This window comes from Pongo abelii, chromosome 7, assembly GCF_028885655.2.
Source record: "Pongo abelii isolate AG06213 chromosome 7, NHGRI_mPonAbe1-v2.0_pri, whole genome shotgun sequence".
Taxonomy (NCBI): domain Eukaryota; kingdom Metazoa; phylum Chordata; class Mammalia; order Primates; family Hominidae; genus Pongo; species Pongo abelii.
The window spans coordinates 3,059,803-3,083,500 of NC_071992.2; the positions used below are offsets into that span (position 1 = coordinate 3,059,803).

At 38.0% G+C, this 23,698-nt stretch overlaps 1 protein-coding gene across 1 annotated transcript in view; it reads right to left on the reverse strand.

Moving 5' to 3' along the window:
- The window catches only part of CSMD1 (CUB and Sushi multiple domains 1), a 2,063,616-nt gene that overhangs the window by 98,479 nt on the left and 1,941,439 nt on the right, over positions 1-23,698 (reverse strand). Inside the window, exon 50 of the mRNA XM_024251429.3 lies at positions 11,000-11,185. Coding sequence (XP_024107197.3) covers positions 11,000-11,185 — 186 coding nt within the window. The remainder of the gene's footprint in view (positions 1-10,999; positions 11,186-23,698) is intronic.

A 23,698-nucleotide genomic window follows, 5' to 3' on the forward strand; every position in this document is an offset into this window, starting at 1 on the left:
GCGGCATCATGAACATTTTAAAATGTGTTGAATGTTTCTACAGAAGTTCTAGTGTCATATTTTTGTTTCCTTTTCTCTGCCTAAAATTGCAAACCATTTTTCTTCATATCAGCAAATAAATTATGAATATTTCTGTACAAGAAATAATAATTTTCTTAACCAAGATGAAAATGGCTGAGCAGAACTTAAAAGCATTAGAGAGCTCCTGACAATTTTGAATTACATGAAATTGATATCGTTCAACACTTTTGGACTTAATAAAAAGGAAATTTTACAGGGTTATAGCAAATAATTTAGAAAATTCTCAAATGAATATTATTTTAACAGTTAAATATGTATGTACTACAGAGCAAAAATATATCCCTTAAAATCCATTTTTTTCTTGTTTTCTTTTCAGCGTTATATTAATATAGAACAAGCAAATTCTTCTATTTTATATGTATTACTTGTTCTCTGATCCCAAACATAAAGAATCCCAGGTAATATCATAAATATGCTTGAAAAGGTGCTAACATGAAAATACACACCTTGAAAACCTTTTTCTAGCAACATTTAAATTTTTTCTAGGCATAATATTATACATAGCATCAGGTTATTTGTTTTTCTTTTGAAATGTCAATGTAAGTGTTGGCTGTGTAGAAATATTTTTGGTTGTTACATGCTTGCACCATTTCAAAGAAAATAGCACCACATCTTTCTGTAGAGATATGTATTTTAAAAACTCATATATAAATAGAAATGTGTGCTAATATTCCCATCTTTACTCCAGTATAGGTTTAGAACTGTTATATGAAAGATGAGGATGCCAATCTACTGATATTTTATAAACCGATAAACTCGATAGTTCAACATAGCACAGTGTTTTTGTCAGCCTGTGACAGCCTCTTTCTGGCAGCCATCAAATGGTGGTAAACCTCATCTATCCAACAGTCTGTGGGTGTAAAGTGCTTTAAAGCAGTACAGTACAATCATGCAAACGTTATGCTCATTTCTAAAATGTCTTTTGACATCACGGTCCTCTTGGTTTCAGAATATGTTAGTGATTATTGTCCACCCTTCATCTCTGTGAAACATCAGCTCTGGAAGGCACAGAAGCCTTAACAGCTTTGTGCGGGCTCCCATGCCACTGGGAATCCAAGCCTCCCTCATCATCACGCAATGGTTTCCAGCACCTGCCAACTCTGTTCCCAGGCCACCCAGGCAGGAGGGTGATGGGGACAATTCTCAAGCGGTCTGTCGTGCGTCTGGTTAGCTAAGTTACCAAACTGACCTTTTGGCCTGAACTATTTCTTCCAAGCATGTAGCAAACAGCCTCGGAAGAGAGAGGTGGATATGTACCTCCTATCTAGCACAGAGACATTTCCTTTTATCACTTTAATAGGTATTTTCTAAATGTATTTATCATCTGCACACGATGATGATGCATTTAGATTAGGTGGGGATGGGACCTTTCTTTGACTTTGTAAACCCGCTTATGGGAATCCCCTGTCAAAGCACAGCTGAAAGCGGGATGGGCACTTTACGCTAGTCCACGTGGGTAACCTTGTGGATGAGCGTAAAAAGGACCATCTTCAGTGCTGACTCCATCACGGACCAACTGAGCAACCTTGGGAAAGGTACACAAGCTCCCATCTATACTCTGGGCAGGATAGCAATACTTCAGAGGTTTGTTATAAGATCTCAAAGATTTAACTCATGGAAAATGATTAAAACAGTGCCTGGTACTCATAGACATAACCTTAGTTTTTCTACACTGAGTTATTTATAGGTCGTATAAACCTAGTGCTAGATATGACCTAGTACTGTAGGATTATATGTACTATATGTACTATACAGTACTATGTAATGTACTATACAGCACATATAAACCTAGAGTACTAGGTCACTATAGTGATATATATATATAGTATATACAGTGATATACATAGTGATATATATAGATTATATAGTACCATAGGTCACTACAGTGATAGGTTTCTATGACCTATAAATACTAGATATGACTAGATGTAACTAGTGATATAAACCTATCACTAGATATGAGTGTCAAGCTAGTATGTCTCTGGTTTGCTTGCCCTTTTTCACAATGTACATAAATTGCATTTAATCATGTAAAGTCCTCATGGTGCCCAGCATAGAGTAGGTCCACATAAATAAATTGTTAATGACTGCTTTGCTTCACTGACTAGTAGTAGTTTTAGCTAAAGAAACAATACCCACATATTGGGATTAGAACTTAGTGGTTTTTTTCATGCAAAAATCACACATTTACTAAACATATTATTAACTTAAAAACAACATACCAGTTTCTTTTAAAGTGCTCTTCATCCAACACCTTAGACAAAACCATCAGCCCAAAGTGAATTCAAAAAACAGATTACAAGGCAAACAGTGACAATAGGTATGGACAGGCACTACCAAAAAATGCAATTTGTTCTTTAAATAAATAATGTCATTCTCAAGTGATATAGAGGTGTCATCCTGACAGAATTCCTTTTTTGTATAAATATTCATAAATAAAAATGTCTCTACATATTAGAAAGAGCTGCAAACACTCTACAACAGCAGCTTAATGTCTACTCTAGGGGAAAAAAAAGCACTACAATCCTCTTCCATTGAAAGTTGTTTATTTCTCTGGTGTACCACAGCTAAAGATGACTTATGATAGCAGCTTGATGGTGATTGTGTTATATTCCTTTAATCAAAAAGGAAACACTTATAATATTCTAAGTATCTTTAGCCCAAATACCATGTCATATTGAGCATTTGTAAATAACCAGACTGTATTGTCCTTCAGATGTGAAGCTGACACTACTGATTTGTCAATGCCAAATGTTAGGCTAAAGCATTTAATTTTTATTTATTTATTTTCTTGTTGCATCAAAAGGTGATTGCATTCTAACTTTTGTGACCTACCAAATTTAAGATGTGTATACATTGTTCTTTACGTTGTCCTAGAAAAGACATTTTAATCCTGTAGTGACTTTGCTCACTTACACCAGAGAAATAAACAACTTAGTTTTTCATTGGAAGGCTAGCTTAATGGTTTTGTTTTCTCCTAAATACACAGTATATGATACACATCTATTCATCATTTTGTCAAACTATTAAACCCAGTCTGTTACTACCAATAGCCCTCACTTCTGTCATCATGTCATTAGCATGAATGATCCAAATCCAGTCTCAGTAAACAACTGAAATGAAAAAAAAAAAGGGACCTCAAACATCTGCCTCGGAGATCTGTACCATTGCAAGAAGGCGGCAAATGGAAGCATAATTCTTTATTATAACCTTCATTTTACTAAAAACCAGAGGGTGAAACGAACTAATTTTATTTACCATTTGCATTTACTATTTATCAAAGCTGAAGTATTTATCTCTTGAGATTCAGTGTACTGATCTACATATTATTGCAATTGTTAAAGAAACTTAAAAACTGTTTCATACCAACATAGCATACAAAGGAATGAGCCTTGGGGAAATACATACTTTGACATTTAATGGTAACCAAATTTTTCCGACTAAGAGGTAAAGTTTTATGCTTACTCTGCCAGATTTCTTCCATTTAAATTAAGTGAAGAGAAACACTCCCCCAAATAAAAATTAAATTGGTTTTCAGCCCTTGAATACCAAGGAATTTTAACAAAATATCCACATCTCTTTTTTACAAACTTTAATGAACGACAGGAGAAAATGCTTACTTGAAAGTTTCAGATGATGCTTAGAAAATGTTAACATGGATTTCCATTTTATTATAAATGTTACATTTATTTCCTCATGTTACTGAACATATCATAGTTGGTATCAAAAGAGTATTCACGATGCAAATTGACTTTTTGCTTTTTAACAACCATTTAACCTACAATAACTTCTTTACAATGAGAAGCAATTTTGTTAATTTTTGTCATTATAACTTCTTTAAAGCAATTGTACCTCTAGATATGTATTTTAAAACAAAAAAATATATAGGTATAAGTGAAGCCACCTTAAGCCCTGTCATATGCTTTACATAGGCACAAAACAGTTCTATTGATTGATACATTTACCTGTGAACTGCAAGAGACCCCTCATTCCTGATTTTTCCAGAAGATTTTAGAGAAAATTAGGCCTTGTCCTTAAAGCCACTGGTCTATTACCTATCCTCAAGTGAATGGTGACCCCATCACCTACTTAATGCTTGTCAGAATAAACCACATGCAATGTTAAAGTGGCATCTGTTTCCTGCTTGTGTTCTCAGTTTTATAATGCATCAGATTTAAAAACATGAGAGCTAGTAAGTTCCTAGAAGCAATATATCCTAGAAATTAGGAAGAAAGATTCTCTTCTCAGATTTTCTGGACTTTGCTACTTACTGTATCTATGACCTTCACCAAATTACTCAACTCATGCCTTCTTTTGGTTTTCCTCTATACAACATGGTGATAATGAAATTACATACCTCATAATAATTAAGTAAATTAACTTGTGTAAAGCTATTGGAACCAAGAGTGGAAGACAGTAGGGGTATAGGATTAGTTTTAAGCTAGTAATTACCAATACGGTGTGTAGCCCTACATATGCACACAGGGACTCACACATGATGTGGGTGGGGCTCCAAGTCGGCCTCTTTATCATAGCTGACTTTTTCTTTTACTTTTGGAGAAGGGAGCTCAAAATAAAGAGAGAGTTTGTGAATTTTCTTCTACTGCTGTGGAACTCTCAGGAGGTTTTCTGCAGAGGAGTGTCCTGTTTTGATTGCTATGCTCACAAGGTCAGTCTGGCTGTTGTTTGGAGACAAGAGGGAAGTAGAGGTGAGGCAGTGGCGGTTTCAGGAGCTCAGGTGGTGATCTGAGTGGTGCAGAAGTGAAGCCACGTGGACAGATGTGTTTCAGAGGCAGGGCTTGGTGAGGGAATGAGTGTGAGAGCAAGAAAGGAGCTGAGAGTTAAAGGAGATATCTGTATGCCTCCTCCGGTTCCTTCCACCCTACAGTGTGTAGGTGGGAATGTCCTAAGGCTCCAAACCAGGCTTCTGCCCACCTTCTTCACCTCTGCTTCTTCTTTTTATTCCCCTTCCTGGACATTTCAGAGCTAACAGTGTACTCAAATCATGTCTCCTGACCCTCGCCCCCACGGATCATGAAACCAGGTGAATATTGAACTATCTCTGTGTACAGGCTGCTGGAATGGACAGAGCCTTGAATTTTCCCTCCACCACGGTACAGTGTACCCCCAGGCAGGCCTTGGCAGCATTACACAACTGCTTCCTTTTCACGACGCCCAAAGCACCTGTGTCTAATCAAATCATTTCCAGGCAGCCTTCCCCACAGCAGCTGAAGACTTCCAACACTTCCCTAGAGGTTTCTGTGATGCCCAGCCACATCTATGTGCTCACATGTGGCAAATTCTTCGACATCTCAGTTATTTTCTTTGTATTAAACCAGTAAGATAAGGAACATAGTATCTTCTTCCTAGGATTGCTATTCTAACTGAATCACGTAGCTTAGACAAATGTCTAGAGTGACTCTTCAAAGAGCCGCTCTGGGCCGGGAGCAGTGGCTGACGCCGGCACTTTGGGAGGCCGAGGCGGGTGAATCATGAACTCAGGAGTTTGAGACCAGCCTGGCCAACATGGTGAAACCCTGTCTCTTCTAAAAATACAAAAATTAGCTGGGCGTGGTGGCGGGTGCCTGTAATCCCAGCTAGTCAGGAGACCGAGGCAGGAGAATCACTTGAACCCAGAAGGCGGAGGTTGCAGTGGGCCGAGATCCAGATCACACCACTGCACTCCAGCCCAGGCAACAGTGTAAGACTCCCTCTCAAAAAAAAAAAAAAAAGAGTTTCTCTGATTTTACTCCTATTTTAACAGGCCAAGCTCTGGTCCCAGCCATCTCTTCTGTAGAAACTGGTCCCAGACGATTCCCGTGTTCCTTCATCTACATCAGTTATTTCTTTCTGCTGCGGTTTGCATCCGGCCTTCTGTTTCATGTCCTGTGCATATCTTCAGGCTCTAAGAGCAGGAGCTATCACTTACCAATCTCACACCAGTGGTTACAAGCCTGATGCCCCATTCAGAGCACATGCTCCAGGACACTCAGTGAGGAGTTGCGAGTACACAGCTCCTCCCCGTACCACTAATGCCTCTGCCTTGCTGTGCCCATGGAACTCACCACCTCACATGCTCTCCTGATGGAATCCAGGGTACTTTGTTTGCTCCCGTCTTTTCGAAACTCTCTGCTTCTCCCTTCCTTTATCCCCAACCAACGACTTAAAACCTACATTGTGTTTCTTTTCCTCATAATTTTCACATAGTTGGCTCTTTATTTCAGGGTTATGTAATGCTAATCCCTTTTTTGGCAAATATAAACTACTTGCATGAACATTCTAGAGACCAGCTTGCAATGCAGAGGAAAACACTTGAGTGTGTCTAATTCCTTAACCCAGCTGTATGTGGCCTTAACACAGAAATATAGCTCATATGGACATAAAAAGTAGTTTCTGTTTATGCCGTGAAGGCATTCTGTTCTGGATGTATTCACAAACACCTCAACTTGACAGTGATAGACTGAAGGTTCTTGATCATTTTGTCAATATGTGAAGTAACAGGCACGTGTGTGAGGAATCTTTTAAGAAATCTAAGGGTAACATATCATTGCTTGAAATACAATTTCTCTGAGATGATGTATCTGTGATACCCAAAGAGCTGAATTATTTTCAGGTAAAACAATTTCTATTTAGCTTTAAAGGTAATGAAAGTACCCATGTCAGTCAGGACACTGACCTAAAATCAAATAGGTCACTATAAATATTCACAACCAACAAGACCGATCTTGTAGAAAACTGGGAGATGTTATTTTAATTAATTTTACAAATTACTAAATTATATTAAATAAATTTTGAAAAATGTGTCCGATACCTCATATTCTGTTTTAGCCAAATAAAATGGATGTAAGGAGACATTATGTTATTGGCAAAAAAGTAGACAAATGGGTCAAGGAAACAGAACAGAGAGCCCAGAAATAAACCCACATAAATCTAGTCAACGAATCTCGAGCAGAAGAGCAAATACAACCCAACAGAGTAAAGATAATCTTTTCAATAAATGGTGCTGGAAAAACTGGATATCTACATTCTAAAAAATAATCCAGACACAGACCTTTTGCCCTTCAGAAAAATTAATCCATTATGTATCACACACCCACATGTAAAGTTCAAAAATACAAACTCCTAGAAGATAACATAGGAGAAAATTGTGGTGCCCTTGGGTTTGGTGATGACATTGTAGAAACAAAAACAGACGCAGGATACATTTTAAAAAGAACTGATATGTTGAACTTCATTAAAATTAAAGTCCTCAGCTCTGCAAAAGACACTATCAAGAAAATGAAAAGACCAGCCACAGACTAGGAAAAAAGGATTTGCAAAAGACATATGGGATAAAGAACTGATATCTAAACTACACAAAGAACTCTTAAAAAAAAAAAAAAAAAAAAAGAAATTAACAACCTGGTTGAAAATGGGCAAAAGGCCTGAACAGACACCTCATGAAAAAAGACAAACAGATGGCAACTGAGCATGTGAAAAGATGCTCCACATCATGTATCATCAGAGTATTGCAAATTAAAGCAATAATGAGATACTACTGCACATCTATGAGAATGGCCAAAATCCAGACACTAACAGCATCAGATACTGACGACAATGTGGGGCAACAGGAACTCTCACTCATTGCTGGTGGGAATGCAAAATGCTGCAGTCTTCTTTGAAGACAGTCTGTTGGTTTCTTACAAAATTAAAAATACTCTTACCATTCACTCTATCAATCTCAACCTTCGGTATTTACTCAAATGTGTTAAAAACATGTCTGTATAAAAACCTTGCACAAAGATGTTTATAGCAGCTTTATTCATAATTGCAAAACTTGGAAGCAACCCAGATGTCCTCAGTAGGTAAAAGGGTAGATAAGCCATGGTACATACAGACAATGGAATATTGTTCAGTACTAAAAAGAAATGAGAACTAGAGCCATGCAAAATCATGGAGGAAACTTAAACGCATATTACTAAGTGAAAGAAACCAATCTGAAAGGCTAGGTGCCAGATGATCCCCACTATATGACATTCTAGTAAAGGTAAAACTATGGAGACAAAAGATCAAGGTCAGTGTTTTTCAGGGGTTGGATGCAGGAAGGCATGAATGGGTGGAGCACAGGAGATTTTTAGGGCTCAGTGTGATACTATCATTGTGGATCCTTGTCATTACACATTTGTCCAAGCCCACAAACTGTACAACACCAAAAATGAGCTCTCATGTGAACGCTGGGCTCTGGGTGATGATGGTATGTCAATGTAGGTGCATCCATTGTAACATGGTGCACCCCACTCTGGTGTGAGGTGTTGATAGTGGGGAGGTGTGCACATGTTGAGGGCGGTGTGTTTATGGGAAATCTCTGTGTCTTCCATTCAATTTTGCTGTGAACCTAAAACTACTCTCAAGAACAACGTCTGTCAAACAAAGAAACGAAAGCTCTGAAAATAAAAATTACATTTTATAAAGTGACCTTGTCATTTAGCAAGTCTTTCTCAGACAGTATACAAATTTAAAATGGGTTTTCCTTTAAAACATGGCATATACTTGACATTTTATGCATAACACCTAGAGAACTTAAAAAAAAAAACAAAACACTGATGATTGGTCTCCATCCAAGACCAGTTGACTCAGAATACCTAAGGGTCAAAACTGGACATTAACATTTACTTTAAATCTCTCTATATTATTTCAATGCATACCCAGTAGAGAACCACTGGCATTATAAAAGGGGTATAGGATTTAGAACAAGAGGGAGTAGAATTCAAACTTCAAATCTGCAAATTAGTAGTTTTCACCTCATTTGTGTCCCAGTTTTTCAGGGTTTTTATGAGATTTGTAGATAAGTTATTTGAAATATTTGGCAGGAAATACAAACTTTAAAAATGGAGGCATCATTATGAATGACCTCCAGGCTGTGCGCAAAAGAAACATTGCCCATAAATGTCTGGGACATCCTTCTTATTAAAATCAACCCCAAACATATACATATTGCCATCTATTAAGTTCGTATTTTGAGAGAATAATTCTGTTTAGGACTGAACTCAAAAAACATACCAATGTATCTTGCTATCCTAGCTTCCCATACTATTACTTAATTGCAATAAAATAGTACCTTCTTAAATAGAAAATAACCAAGAAATACTAATGTTGATTCAATATTGCCTGACTCTCAGGAAATGCAATAAAAATGATGAAATGAAGAAAAATAAAAGCTGTTGGGAAGAACTCAACCACCTTCCATAATTGTTTATCTATTTATATCTAAGTATATAGATATAAGTAAGTTTAAAATTTTTAACATGACCAAAATACTGTACACAAAAAGAAGCCAATGATCTGATTTTATTATTGAAGACTATGTGAATCCTTCTGCTAGTGTCACTGGAGCAACAATATCATTGTAAATAAGTAAAAAAATAACAGATACTGGTGAGGCAGTGGAGAAAAGGGAACACTTGCATGCTGCTGGTGGGAGTGTGAATTAGTTCAGCCATTGTGGAAAGCAGTTTGGTGATTTCTCAAAGAACTTAAAATAGAACCCTCATTCAACCCAGCAATCCCATTATTGGGTATGTACCCAAAGGAATATAAATGGTTCTACCATAAAGACACATGCACATGTATGTTCACTGCAGCACTATTCACAATAGCAAAGATATGGAATCAACCCAAATGCCCATCAGTGGTAGACTGGATACAGAAAATGTGATGCATACACATCATGGAATACTATGCAGCCATAAAAATAGTGAGATCACGTCCTTTACAACATGGATGGAGCTGGAGGTCATTATTCCGAGTGAACTAATGCAGGAACAGAAAACCATATACCACATCTTCTCTCTTGTAAGTGGGAGCTAAACACTGAGTCCACACAGACATAAAGAAGGCAGCAATGGACACTGGGGCCTATGGGAGGGTGGAGGGTGGGAGGAAGGTAAGGATTCAAAAACTATCTATTGGGTACTATGGTTATTACCTGGCTGAGGAAACTATCTCCATACCAAACCCCTGTGACACGTAATCCACCTATATAACAAACTTGCACATGTATCCCTGAACCTAAAATAAAGTTTTTTTTTAAAGGAGATCATTCTATATGTACCGACATGTAAAGATATACATGATATATTAAATGAAAAAGATTATAGAACCATAAAAAATCATTGTCTATACAGAAATGTTATATAGTTTTTAACTTAGAAAAAGTGGGAAGTTATATTATTTCCAGTTTGAGACTAGTTTTAATATACCTGCAATGAAAATCTTGCTGTAGAAATTGTGTATGTGTGTGAGTGGAATTTTTCTTCTGGTGGGCTTTGCATTATAGACTATTATTCCATAAGACTAGAGTTTCACAAAGTACTCCAATTTGTTACTCTTTTAAGATTATTACTATAGACTGTAAATAGCTTTCTTGAAAACTTACCCCACTTCACAAATCAAATTAATGCTTTATTTACTGAGCATCAATGTGTTACGCAGAGCAGGTGATACACAAATAAATGAGGCTCTGCTTTTGACTTCAAAGAACTTAAAATTAGATGGAAGATAAATAGGAAAGATTGTGTTAAATTATGTTTTAACGTCTTGCGTAGAGTGTTATTGCAGGGCTTAATGTCTCAATTTCCTCTAGATTTCATCCCTCCAAATTGAAAATGGCAGCACAGAATAGGATGTGATGTGCAAATTACATCGTGTCTACACTGTCTGTATTTAGGATTCACCTAACATTCAAGAGTGCACAGCTCATTCTAAATGGCTGAAATAGTTTATATGAAATACATTGGTTTTAATATTACTATGATGAAAGAGACCAAATCCTCACAAGGTGTGGGAGACGACCTCTGAACGTGGGAACCTGGACTTCTCCCGAAAGCATTCAGTTCCCACCTAAACCCACAATTATGGGCAGATGCCCCGGAACACTTACGCTTACACGTGGGCGGCTTCCCCTTGTTACTCCACAGCCCATCTTCTTGACACACGGCTGTTGCTTGCTGGCTGGATTCAAGCTTGAAGCCCTCGTGACATTCATAGACCACTTTACTGTCCAAAGTGAACTCGTTCCCGGTAAACGAACCATTTCCTGGGGATTCTGGGATTCCACAGGACACAGCTGAAAAGAAATGAAACAAATGCAGGCTTATTCTTACAGACATTATTCTCTAGTTATTAAAACTATTAATTGTGATTAATCATTATTATTGACTCTATTTTTCATAAAAATTGTGAATTATATTTCTTTCTTTCTTTTATTTTTTTTTCTGGAGACAGAGTCTTGTGCTGTCTCCCAGGCTGGAGTGCAATGACTCGATCTCGCCTCACTGCAGCCTCCACCTCTCAGGTTCAAGTGATCAAGTGACTCTCCTGCCTCAGCTTCCCGAGCAGCTGAGATTACAGGTGCACACCACCATGCTGGCTGTTTTTCTATTTTTAGTAGAGATTATTTATGTTGGCCAGGCTGGTTGCCAACTCCCAAACTCAGGTGATCCGCCCGCCTTAGCCTCCCAAAGTGCCGGGATTACAGGTGTGAGCCACCACGCCCCGCATGAATTCTATTTCTAGGGTGTGGGATAAGTATACACATTTTCAAAATCTTAAGGATGTTAAAGGTTAAATGAGGAACAATGGAAAATGGTTCATAATTAAAGCTCTTCATAATTATTTTTCTGGAAGATAAGGCTGACCACTCTCATGCAGCTTAACCGCAGTCTGACATATTTTATCAGAGGGTGTGGCCAGGGAGGCACAACGTCACACACTCAACTTCATCTCATATTGGAAAGAAAGAGGAAGGGATGAATCTTTCTTTATCATCACAATGTTTATTGCAGTGTTGACCCTTTGGTTCGAAATTCCTAAGAATCAGCCGCCTCAGCTCTCAAAAGCCTTCCCTTTTTATTGCTCCTCTCCCCTTCCCCAATTCATTTTCCTTCAAGTCCCAGGAAGTTCTGTTACAAGAAAACAGGACATAAGGAACTGATAGAGGAGGCACTTGGGGAAGATTCCCAAGGCAGAAGGCAGCGTCTAGTGGAGATGTGGACCGCTTTCACGGGAAAGACCATGCAAGAAAGAGGCATGCATGCAGAAGAGGTTTTATAAAGAACAAGATTTGGGGAGAATTCTGTGTAAACCCTTTCTTCTTAGATGTGCTATGTCTGATCCAGATGTATCTACTATGGGACAAGGAAAAAATTCTCAAATGACTACACATGACAGTCATGAAACCAACAGTCAGGCAGGTAGAGGGTGACATTTCAATGATCACGTACCCACTTCAGGTGCACTCAGAAAAGTTCTACGGTAACTAAATAAAGAGCCTTCTTTTGCTCAATCAGTATTAAAGATATTGTTCACACCATGGATTTAAATTTAGAGAGTTCAAATTTTTCCCATGTAGATTCTAATGAGAATATCTGTGTAACAGGATAGAGCTGGAAGGGCTGGATGAAGGAATTTATATGAACACATAATTCTACATATAAAGAAAATGACTAACCTAAGGTGACACAATGACTTAGTAACCTCTGGCCAGAGAGCAAATCTTATGACTCCCAACCAAGACTATTCTCTCTTCTGCAAAAGCACAGGTTATCTCTGGTATTGTTGGAGTTCCTTGGTTTGCTGTATTGGTCCTTTCTTCTTTATCAAAATATTAAATAAATACAATGGGAAATTGCCAGAGAAGTAAAAGAAAATGTATTCCCCAATAAAATCCAAACTCCTGGAAATTTCAAGGTCTAAAATGTCTCATGTTTAAAAGGATGATCAGGTATTGCAACCATCAAAAATACATGTGGGCCAGGCACAGTGGCTCATGCCTGTAATCCCAGCATTTTGGGAAGCCGAGACAGGAGGATTGCTTGAGTCCAGGAGTTCTACACTAGACTGGGCAACATAGTGAAACCCTGTCTCTACCAAAAATACAAAAATTAGGCAGGCGTGGTGGCACACACCTGTTGTCCCAGCTACTCGGGAGGCTGAGGTGGATGTATCGCTTAAGCCCAGGAGGCAGAGGTTGCAGTGAGCTGAAATTATGCCAGTGCACTCCAGACTGGGTGACAGAGCAAGGCCCTGTCTCAAAAACAAACAAACAAAAAACACGTGCATGTGCATATGTGTGTGCACATGCATGTGTACATGTGTGTACGTGTGTGCACGTGTGTGTGTACGTGTGTGTGTGTGTGTGTGTACGTGTGTGTATGGCATATTACAATAATCCATTTGCAGTAGAAGGAAAATGAAAAACCATAGACATATAGGCATCATTTGGGGCAAAGCATTTAAAATAATAAGTAATCATCTTTGGCTCTGTGGAAGCAACAGATCCATGGGAAGAGTATTGGCATCTGGAAAATATTCATCTTGATTTCCTGAATGCAGTAAATGCCATAGACCCATCTCTTTCTTTTCGGTATCTCATGATGTTCCAATATCTAGCTTCCTCATCATTTTCTCTCAGATTTCACTCTGATAATCATGTGTTCATGATCACAAGCCTTAATTTCTCTCCTACTCGCTGGCTGGAATGTGCCCAGGGTTCAGCTTCCTTAAAATTCTCATTCGGGCTAAGCATGAAATGAAGTGACATTTTTCTGTCGGGTGAAATGGGAAAGATGACATTCTACAAACACAGATGAAGCCCCATCATAAAATGATTCATACTCATATAAAGAAAATCTTTATAGCCCCTTCTGTTACATCTGGACGCTTATTTGAGAAGTGAACCCAGCTTGCCTCGGTCTTAAGACAACCCATTTTATGTTACCTGATCAACAACCGGGAATCTTTTTATGGTTTTGAACCGCAGTGTTTAGCCCCTTAAGTGTCTTAACAAAAGGCTATTTGGTAGATTTAAAATAACGGTTGGCAATTGGTCAAAAGTGGAATTATAACACTTCTGATTTAATGAAGACGCAACATAATCCTTATGGACTAAAATCAGGCTCATGGGATGAAGACAGTTTCCTGCTAAAGTCTGGTGTTCATTCATCTCTCATTTATTCCCAAAATTTTGCATGATTGCTATATGACAGGCATCCATAGATCACTATTTTTTAAAATGCTAATTAGCGTTGGCAATGTAAGAAACTTTCACAGTTTGGAGAATTTCCTTACATTTGGTATAACCAAAGAGAGTAAAATTTCTCAGTTGTTTTTTCTTTAATTGTACTAAGGTATTATTATACGTCCCAGCAGCTTAGGCAAATAATCATTTACTGATTCTGTAAAGTTATCTTTTGTTTATGAGCACAGGCCTCAAACTCAGACTTCTGAGTCAGTTCTTGTTGTGCCTCTCAATAGCAGTGTGGCTTCAGCTAAGTTACTTAATGAACATTGTCTTCTTACGCTCAGGTTATTAAGACCTACGTCAAAAGGTAATCATGAGGGTTCAATGAAATCATCCTTACAAAACGCGAGCCCTCTGTCCACACGACATAGGCATTCAATCAATGACAAATTATTATATACAGAAAATCTAATAATTATGTTATATGCAGAATATGTTTTGTATTACACATACACACATAAAACTTTTACTTATTTATTTGCAAATAAAAGTATTAGTTGCAAGGATCAGCTCTCTGTTATCTATTTATCAAAGAGAGCAAAGAGTAAGTTGGTAGGCAGTAAGATGGCTTACTTTACTTACATATCTCATGAGAGGTATAATAGTTTGGTTTCAAAAAAGTAAGTAGAAGAGACGTCCAGTGTTGTCTGAACCTTTAATACCACAAACCCCATGTGGGATTTCTTCTTCGCATATTTAAGATCCTTCAAACAGTGGTTATCTTTGTTTCTGCAGACTTAAAACGTTTCTCTGTTTTTTTTTCTTTTTTCTTTTTGAGACAAGGTCTCACTGTCACCCAGGCTGCAGTACAGTGGCACAATCCAGGTTCGCTGCAGCCTCCATCTCCTGAACTCAACCCATCCTCTCACCTCAGCCTCCCCAGTAGCTGGGACTACAGGCCCAGGCCACCATGCCTGGCTATTTTTTGTATTTTTTTGGAGAGACTGAGTCTCACTATGTTACCCAGAATGGTCTTGAACTCCTGGGCTCAAGCATCCTCCTGCCTCAGCCTCCCAAAGTGCTGGGATTACAAGCATGAGCCACTGTGCCTGGCCAGCCTGAGGATTTCTGAGGATTTTTAAGTATTTCCAATGTAAGAATTTTTTATTAAAGATATGTATTTATATGTATATGTATATATAACTTTATGTGTACACATATAAATGTTAGGATTTTCAAGTATTTCCAAAGTATTTAAGAATTTTTTATTAAAATTATATATGTATATATAAGTATAAATATATGTACACATATAAATGTTAATCAAAATTATAATATAAGAATATTCTAGATTACTACCTACATAGGTTGTACTATACAATATTAGTGCCTGCCATTTGCTTTTGCATTTATAATCATGTTGGGCCAAGAAATAACAGTTAATTTTTTGCAGCCTAAAGAGAAAAATATCAGAGAGCGATAATGGAGAAATCACGGGTTTGCTTTAAGAGAAGAACAAGTGACTATACAGAAAATTCCACAAATATGAGCCATATAATGCTTATATGGTAAGAAATGTTGAAAAGATTGACTCATTTTACATGCAAACACACACACGGTAAATACCTATGAGTATCATATATAATTTTTCAAGTAATAATTGAATTTCATAAAAACATCATCATCCTAATGGTTATTTTCCTCAACTTGAATTGTGTAAGTTAAATATGCATTTAACTTGCAAATACAAATATGTATGCATAGCATTATGTTTGCATATATTTAGTAAGATTATAATCAAACAATTAAATTCGAAATCAGGGTCATTAAAACACCTTAGGAAACACTAACTTAAGAGAATCATCAACTACATGTGTGTTTGCAGGTGTGTGTGTGTACATATATATGTATACATACAGCTATATGGCTGAGGAAACATATATAAGTACATATGTGTAATTATATCTTATTTTATACATGATTTTATAGTTTACATAGTGTTTCACACCATCCTTTTTTATTTATTTTTCAATAAAAGCCTATTAGATGCAAATGTTATTTGACTTTCTTACAGATAAAGTTACAGATGCTAATATTTTTTATATCATTTTCCCCAAGTCTAATAGTCATTAAAAGGCTGAGGCCTCAAACCGGTTCTGCTGAATTCGGGTAGACTTTCTCATCACATTACTAAAGATGCCTGGACTATTGTAATTATGTATTTTCAATTTTAAATCTATCAGATTAGGCTTCACTGAAGTTTCCATAATTTCATTTTCATTTTAAAAATTTATAGTGGTTCCCTGTTTCCCGCAACACTGAACATAAACTACATGTTTTATCTTCAAAGCTCACCAAAACCTTCCTCTACTCTCCGTAACTTTCCACCGTCTGGCCAGCAGACCCTCACCAAGTATCCACGCCGCCCAGCCGGCTTATTCTCACTTTCTTGCCTTAGTTTTCTCTGGGTTCTTCCTGTCTACCCCAAATATTCTTCTTATTCTGCACCTATTTAAGCCTACTCTAGAGTAGAAAATTGGCTTCAACCATTGCGTCCTATTCTCATCTGATTAGGTAGTGCTATTGTGTGCAACTGTTTGTAATTTAGCAAGTATTTATTTAAATAAAAATATTGCTTCACAAAGTTGTATATAACTGTACTTTCTGTAGTTGTCTGTATTAAATCACCTTGTGCATTGTGTTCTTAAAATTACTAGTACTTTAAAAATAAATATCAATGCTGCTTCAACAGATCTGTGTGTTCTGAGGCCCATGAAACCAGAATATTAGACCCCTATTTGTGGGTAGACAGTAAACATATACAAATATTTTGCAATCATTACAACTTGCATTACCAACTTTCTTGATATTTGAAAAAAATCACTAGTTAATTTTTCAATAAACATGATCCTTTTTGGTGCTAATTGCTGACGAATGGTTTAATTGCAACATACAAGGTACTAAGGAAAAAATAAAGACACAGTTGTAGATTTACCATGCAATAAATAACAGGCCTCTAGAAAGAATGTTTGTGTCACAACTTCTCAAACATTAATGTGCTCCTCATCCCCAGGCCATGCTGATGGCACTCAAATCCTGATTAAGTAGATCTGGGGGAGGGGGAGATCTGAGACTCTACTTTTATAACAGGCTGCATGGTCTCAGAGGAGCAAGGATTTAGACTATCCTAAATGCCCTAGGGAGGCTGCTAAGCCTTTTCCCACACACAGTTTAAAAACACCTGCCATATAATTCCCCTGCTGAGTGGCCCGTGTCCTAGCAGGATCCACACAAATGTCTTAAGTACCCTTCAGGGACCTCCCACCTCCTCCTCCATTCTGAAGGGTTTACTACCTCTTGCTGCTTCTCTGAATGCACTTTGCTCCTCAGCTAGCCCTCTCGTTAAAAGGAAGGTGTGATGTTAGATGTTGAAATGTTTGGGGAAAGGAGGATGTGTTGGTGATTTTTTTTTTCAGCTAACCCTAAGCTAAAGTGAGAATTCTATTCCCCACATGTCTCCTCACTATTGGATGAGACCATAGGAGACGTTGCAAGTGCAAAATGAAGGTCTCCCCATCCCATCAAACCATATTTTAGCACGACTGTTAATAATAATGGCTTGTTAAGACTAAAAACAATGAGGAAAAATATTAAAAGTAACATAAGAAGCAGGCACCCCAGACATCACACACACAAAAAAAGTGCCCTTAAAAAACCAGGATAAACATTTACCAAAAACACGAGGGCTTCTGTCTTTATAAGGTGATCCTTGCACTCCCTTCCCTGCACAATTTTTTCTCTGTTTTTCTCTGCAACAACTCACGCTTTTTAAGGAACATCCTCAGGACAGCCTCTCAGTTAACAGTTTTCGGGAAATGATTGTCAAGTGGGCTGTTTGTGAGTCGCTGTGAAGGGAAAATGCTGTGGGATAAGCTGGAGAGGAGAGGAGGGGACACAGGACTCAGGGCCCAGGTGACACACGTGCAGCTTATGGGAAGCACGTCAGGACACCCTTCAGAGTTTGAAGATGGGCAGTGATACCAACTCATTTGTGACCTGATAAAACCCTCTGGTTGCCATGAGGAGATGAACTGAGAGAGGGTCCTGAGTGGGACAGACGTAGGAAGCCCAGTAGGGCAGCCCATGAGAGAGAGGAGAGGACTGGGGGAGGGGAAAGATGTGGATGGACTTGGACCCACTGAGTAGCTGGAACCAACAGGCTGTGGGAGTCACAGGAAGGACTTTATGTGCAAGCAAGAGAGAGAAGTGATTCAAGCAGTTGGATAGACTGAGATGCTAATTTCTCAAACGGGATTCACTTCAGGGCAAGTAGATTCAGGGGAGAAAGGAGTTTCGTCTTAGCAGTGGGATCGTGAGGCACAGTGGGTATTGCAATTAGGCAGTGGGTATTAGGTCTGGAACTGAGAAGGAAGGGCAGGCAGCAAGTGAAGAACATGAAGTATTTCTAACATTTACCGCAACCTTGAATAAGGTACTTTCCGGCTCTTTCTATGCCTTATTCAAACTGTGAGATTACATAGCTAAGACTATGCATTGAGCCTGTCCTAAAAATTACTAACAACTTTTTTTTTTGTTCTTTTTCAGTCTCACTCTGTCACCCAGGCTGGAGTGCAGTGGTGTGATCTCAGCTCACTCTAACCTCCGCCTCCTGAGTTCAAGCGATTCTCCTGCCTCGGCCTCCTGAGTAGCTGGGATTACAGGTGTGCACCACCGTGCCCAGCTAATTTTTGTATTTTTAGTAGAGACGGGGTTTTACCACGTTGGCCAGGCTGGTCTTGAACTCCTGAACTCAAGTGATCCACCCACCTTGGGCTCCCAAAGTGTTGGGATTATAGGCATGAGCCACTGTCTATTAACAACTTTTAAATAATAAAAAATTACTATTAGAACAGACCACGTCCTTGGCTAAGAAGTTAGACTTGCTCACAGGCATGATTGTTGCAAGTTGGTTTACAAGCACTTGAAATTTGATTTCAGAGAGTTAAATTCATGCTTCACATTCTCCATCAACTTGTTCTATGGAAACCATCAGGTATTTCAAATCTGATACAGGTGATATCCCCCACTATGCTTTGAATGCATCTCCTCCGAAATTCAGTTTTCAATATGATAGTATTAAGAGGTGGGGCATTTAAAAGGTGATCAGGTCATGAGAGCTCTTTCCTCGTGAATGGGATTAGATGTCCCTATAAAAGGGCTTTATGGAGCAGAGTCCTGCCATTTTGTCCTGCCTTCTGCCATGTGATGACACGGCATTCCTCTCTCCGGAGGGCGCAGCCTTTCCCAGACAGCCAAACCTGTTGGTGCCTTGACCTCGGACTTCCCAGCCTCCAGACAGTGAGAAATACATTTATGTTCCGGAATTACCCAGTCTGTGGTATTCTGTTATAGTAACACAAAACGGACTAAGATACTCCCATCAAAAAATTCACATTTTAAAGTAATATTTAATAGAGGATAAAATATGTTTCAAAAATTTCTATGCCATGTACCATAACATATCAATATTGCCAATACTTTGTAAGTAAAATGTCATCACCATTTTCAATGTATCGAACAATGGAACATCATGTAATTACAGCAAGAAGAAAAGATTGAAGGTTGTGATTGCTTTATTAACTTTTCTTTCAAGCAATAAGAAATTATTTTAGCACCATTTGAGCATCATTAGGTTTCAAGACATATTTTCAGAACACAAAGAAAATCTGGGTATCCTGTAAAGCGTCTGTCGATTTCAGCTTCATGTTTGTTACCTCAAAGTGAACAATGGTGTGAAACCATGATCAAATATGCACATATATGCGTAGGAACTAAAGATTTGTATAGTTATTTTATACTAATGTTTATAATATGTTACAGAAACAGAATAGGATGCTTGAAAGAACATAGATTTAGACAGAGCAAAGTCTGAGTTTGGTATTTGTCTGTTTGTTTATGACTTGGACAATGTATATGAAGTATCCAAGCCTTTGCTTCCCCACCTGCAAAACACAGATCACCCACACCTCCCCAGCAGGGCTTCTTTGACAGATGTTGTACAGTTTACAAAGCAAAACGTCTGGACCCTATTAGGCCCGTAGCAAATAGTCACATTTATTATTTCGTCATGAGAAATAATAATTTTCCTTCAGATTTAATTTAAAAGAAAGCATTCTTCAGGTTTTTAAATGAAGGTCAGCTAAAAACTAAATAAATATGAAAGAATATTTTTACTTTTCATCATAATGTTCGGGACATTCACCATCAAATGTTTTCTCTGCACCCTGGATATCCCCTTATGCCACTGTCATTGGTATTTAGGATGCACTCGAGCGAACACTGGGAGACGTGAAGCTTAATCCACTGTTGGCCAGGGGTTGACAGTGTCTCAATCATATGACATCTTGAGCTTATACAAACTAACACTGATCCATATACAATAAAGCACTGACCCCAAGACTCAGAAAGTCATATACACAGGTGGTAGAAACGACAAAGTTATAGAGAAATCTCTATGTTTCAACATTGTCGCCTTTATCAGTATAATATCTGACATCATTGATCAAATACAAATTCCCTACCATTGTGAAAAGTTTTTCAAATTGCATTACTTCATTTAATCTTGATAACACCCTACAAGATAGATTATATTTTTTTATTACTTGTAAGAAAAGTGGGCATTAGAACATTATGCAAATCACCCAAATTCTTATGACTAGTAAATGGCGCTGTCAGGGGTCAGATCTCAGAGTAGCTGATGCCTAAGCCTGCCTTTCAGTTACTCTCCTGTGCTGTCTCTGGGCTACACCTGACATATTTCACCATATGCATATTTATTGTTATTTTCAATGTTCGACTATCAACATTCAATCCATCAATCAATCAGTTAGAAATACATTTTCAAATATGATTCTGAAAATACAAAGGCCACATTGAATTTGAGCATTAATGGGAATATTTCTGGGTCCTTTCTTTTTTCTTTTTTTTCTATTTTCCTCCCTTATCTTTGATTTCCAAAATATTTTCTTAGAATAATTAGGCACCAAGCAACATCTTACTTGACGTGTAGCCAACATCCAATGTACTATTAATACCATGTTGAAGGCTGAGATAGAAAAATAACAGCAAGAGAGGAGGTGAGTATGGAGCCACCTCTCCACCTATGGGGATATAACTGGTCACACTGCTTTTCTTCACTATGTGTAGATGGTGAGATATCTGGCGTTTCCAAGGAGCAAATACTAGCGACAGAAATATTCTTCCATTTGTTTGAAAGGATAAAGAAAAGTGTGTCTGAAAATGAATGTCCATAGAGGGAACTAATGACTTGGCTTTTGCAGACAGTAAAGCAAACTTAAAAACAACAACATCAGCAAAACAAAACACATTAAAAAAAAAACAAAAAAGCCCACCAGCTCTGAAATGGAAAATTGAGGCTAATAGGATTGAGCGAGAAGTATCTTTAGATGTTCTAAACCTCTTGAAAATATCTAGCACATCATAACCCAAGGAAGAAAAAAAAAAGCATTTATGAATTTGAAACAGACAAAAAAGCTATGAAAAAGAAGGCAGCAGAATAGGGTTGGCAAATAAACAGCTAATTATTACAGTGAAAGGCTCTGGCTTGGCAAATGAAGCCTCTAGAACGTTTGTTTACTCAAGGGTAAATTGGCTGCTCAGCCAAAGCTGTACAAGTAACTGACTTTTACCCATCTACTTTTAGAGTGTTGTTCAAAAGAGACAGGTACAAACATTTTTAAATAGTCCTCTTTTAGGAATATAAAACTAAGTTTTATTCAATAAAAAGCAAATTCCTAGAGAAAAAAAGCTGGAGGAACGTAAAGTGACACTGCTGTGTGTCATAAAAAACTCTGATTCGGACACCAACCACCACTGTCCTATGGAACCCAAGAGTCCCAGGCTCACTGAGCGTTTAATCAATCTCGTATCAGAAGAACTTACAGAAGGATTTTATGCATGCTCTTTGTGGCCGATTTCCAACGGAATCTGCATTTTGGAGCCTATCCTCATCCTCCCTGATAAGTGGGCTTGTTGAGCATGCTCTGGTAAACTAGTCAAGCCCAGAAGCACATGTTGTTTCTGATAGTGAACAAGTGACAACCTATTTCAGCTTCAGTTTTACCTTCTGCAAAATAAGAATAAAAACGGTAGCAAAAACTAGGAAATAATGAGTGTTGACAAAGATGTAATAAAATTGAAACCCTTGTGTATTGTCAATAGGACTGTAAAACAATACAGCCACTGTTGATGACCTATGGTAGTTCCTCAAAAAATTAAAAATAGAATTACTATATGATGCAGAAATTGCACTTCTGGCTAAATACCCAAAAGGATTAAAAACTTGTACAGTTATGTCCCTAGTAGCTTTATTCACAATAGCTAAAATATGAAAGCAATCCAAGTGTCTGCCAAGAGATGAATGGCTAAACAAAATGTAGCCTCTACACACAGTGGGTTATTACTCAGTCTTAAAAAGGAAGGGAATTCTGACACACCACATGCTACAACATGATGATCTTGAAGACACTATGCGAAGCAAAGTCATAAAAAGACAAATACCATGTGATTCTACTTATGTGAGGTGCCTAGAGTAGTTGAATTCAGAGAGACAAAGTAAAACGATGGCTTGTAGGGGCTGAGGAGGAGGAATGGGGACTTGTTTAATATGTGCAGAGTTTCAGTTTCGCAAGTTAGAATAGTCTCAGAGATGGATAGTGGTGATGATTATACAACCTTGTTAATGTACTTAACACCACTGAACTGCACACTTAAAAATGAAAAATAATAACTATATGCCACAGACTCATGGTCATTAGGATAAAGTGAGACAGGGAACATTAAGTCTTGCTGCACAATAGTCAATCAATACTTTTCAATTTGCATCCTCTTTCACTTACAGGTGAAGAAATGAAGCAGCAAGCACAGCTCAAGCTGCCTCTTAGAGGACACAGGTTACTGAATACGTTTTCAACAAAATGAACTTTCAAGGCCTGATAAATTCTCAAAACATTGATCTGAAGTTTGCCTACATATTAAAGACATGATTTGGATTTGTGTACCTGCCCAAATCTCATGTTGAATTGGAGGGGCCTGGTGGGAGGTGATTGGATCATGAAGGCAGCTGTTCTCATGATAGTGAGTGAGTTCTCAGGAGATCTGATGGTTTGAAAGCCTGTAGCATTTCGCCCCTAGCCCTCTCCCTCCTGGTGCCATGTGAAGAAGGGACTTGTTTCCCCTTCACTTTCTGCCATGATTGTAAGTTTCCTGAGGCCTCCCAGCCATGCTTCCTGTATAGCCTACAGAACTATGAGTCAATTAGGCCTCTCTTCTTCATAAATTACCCAGTCTCAGGTAGTTATTTCTAGCAGTGTGAGAATGGATTAATACAATTAATAAGAATAGTAAACACAGAAAATAAAGAAGAAATAAACATATGATCCAAATGTGGAAGGTTGATAAGAATGTTGACTACAGTAAGCAAACTAGCTGCTGAGAATAAAAACATCCCCGCATTTTCTCACAGTTGGCCATTACAAATCCTTACATGGTTTTGCAAGAAATGCTTTATCGGTTCTTTCCGAAAATATGATTCTGATT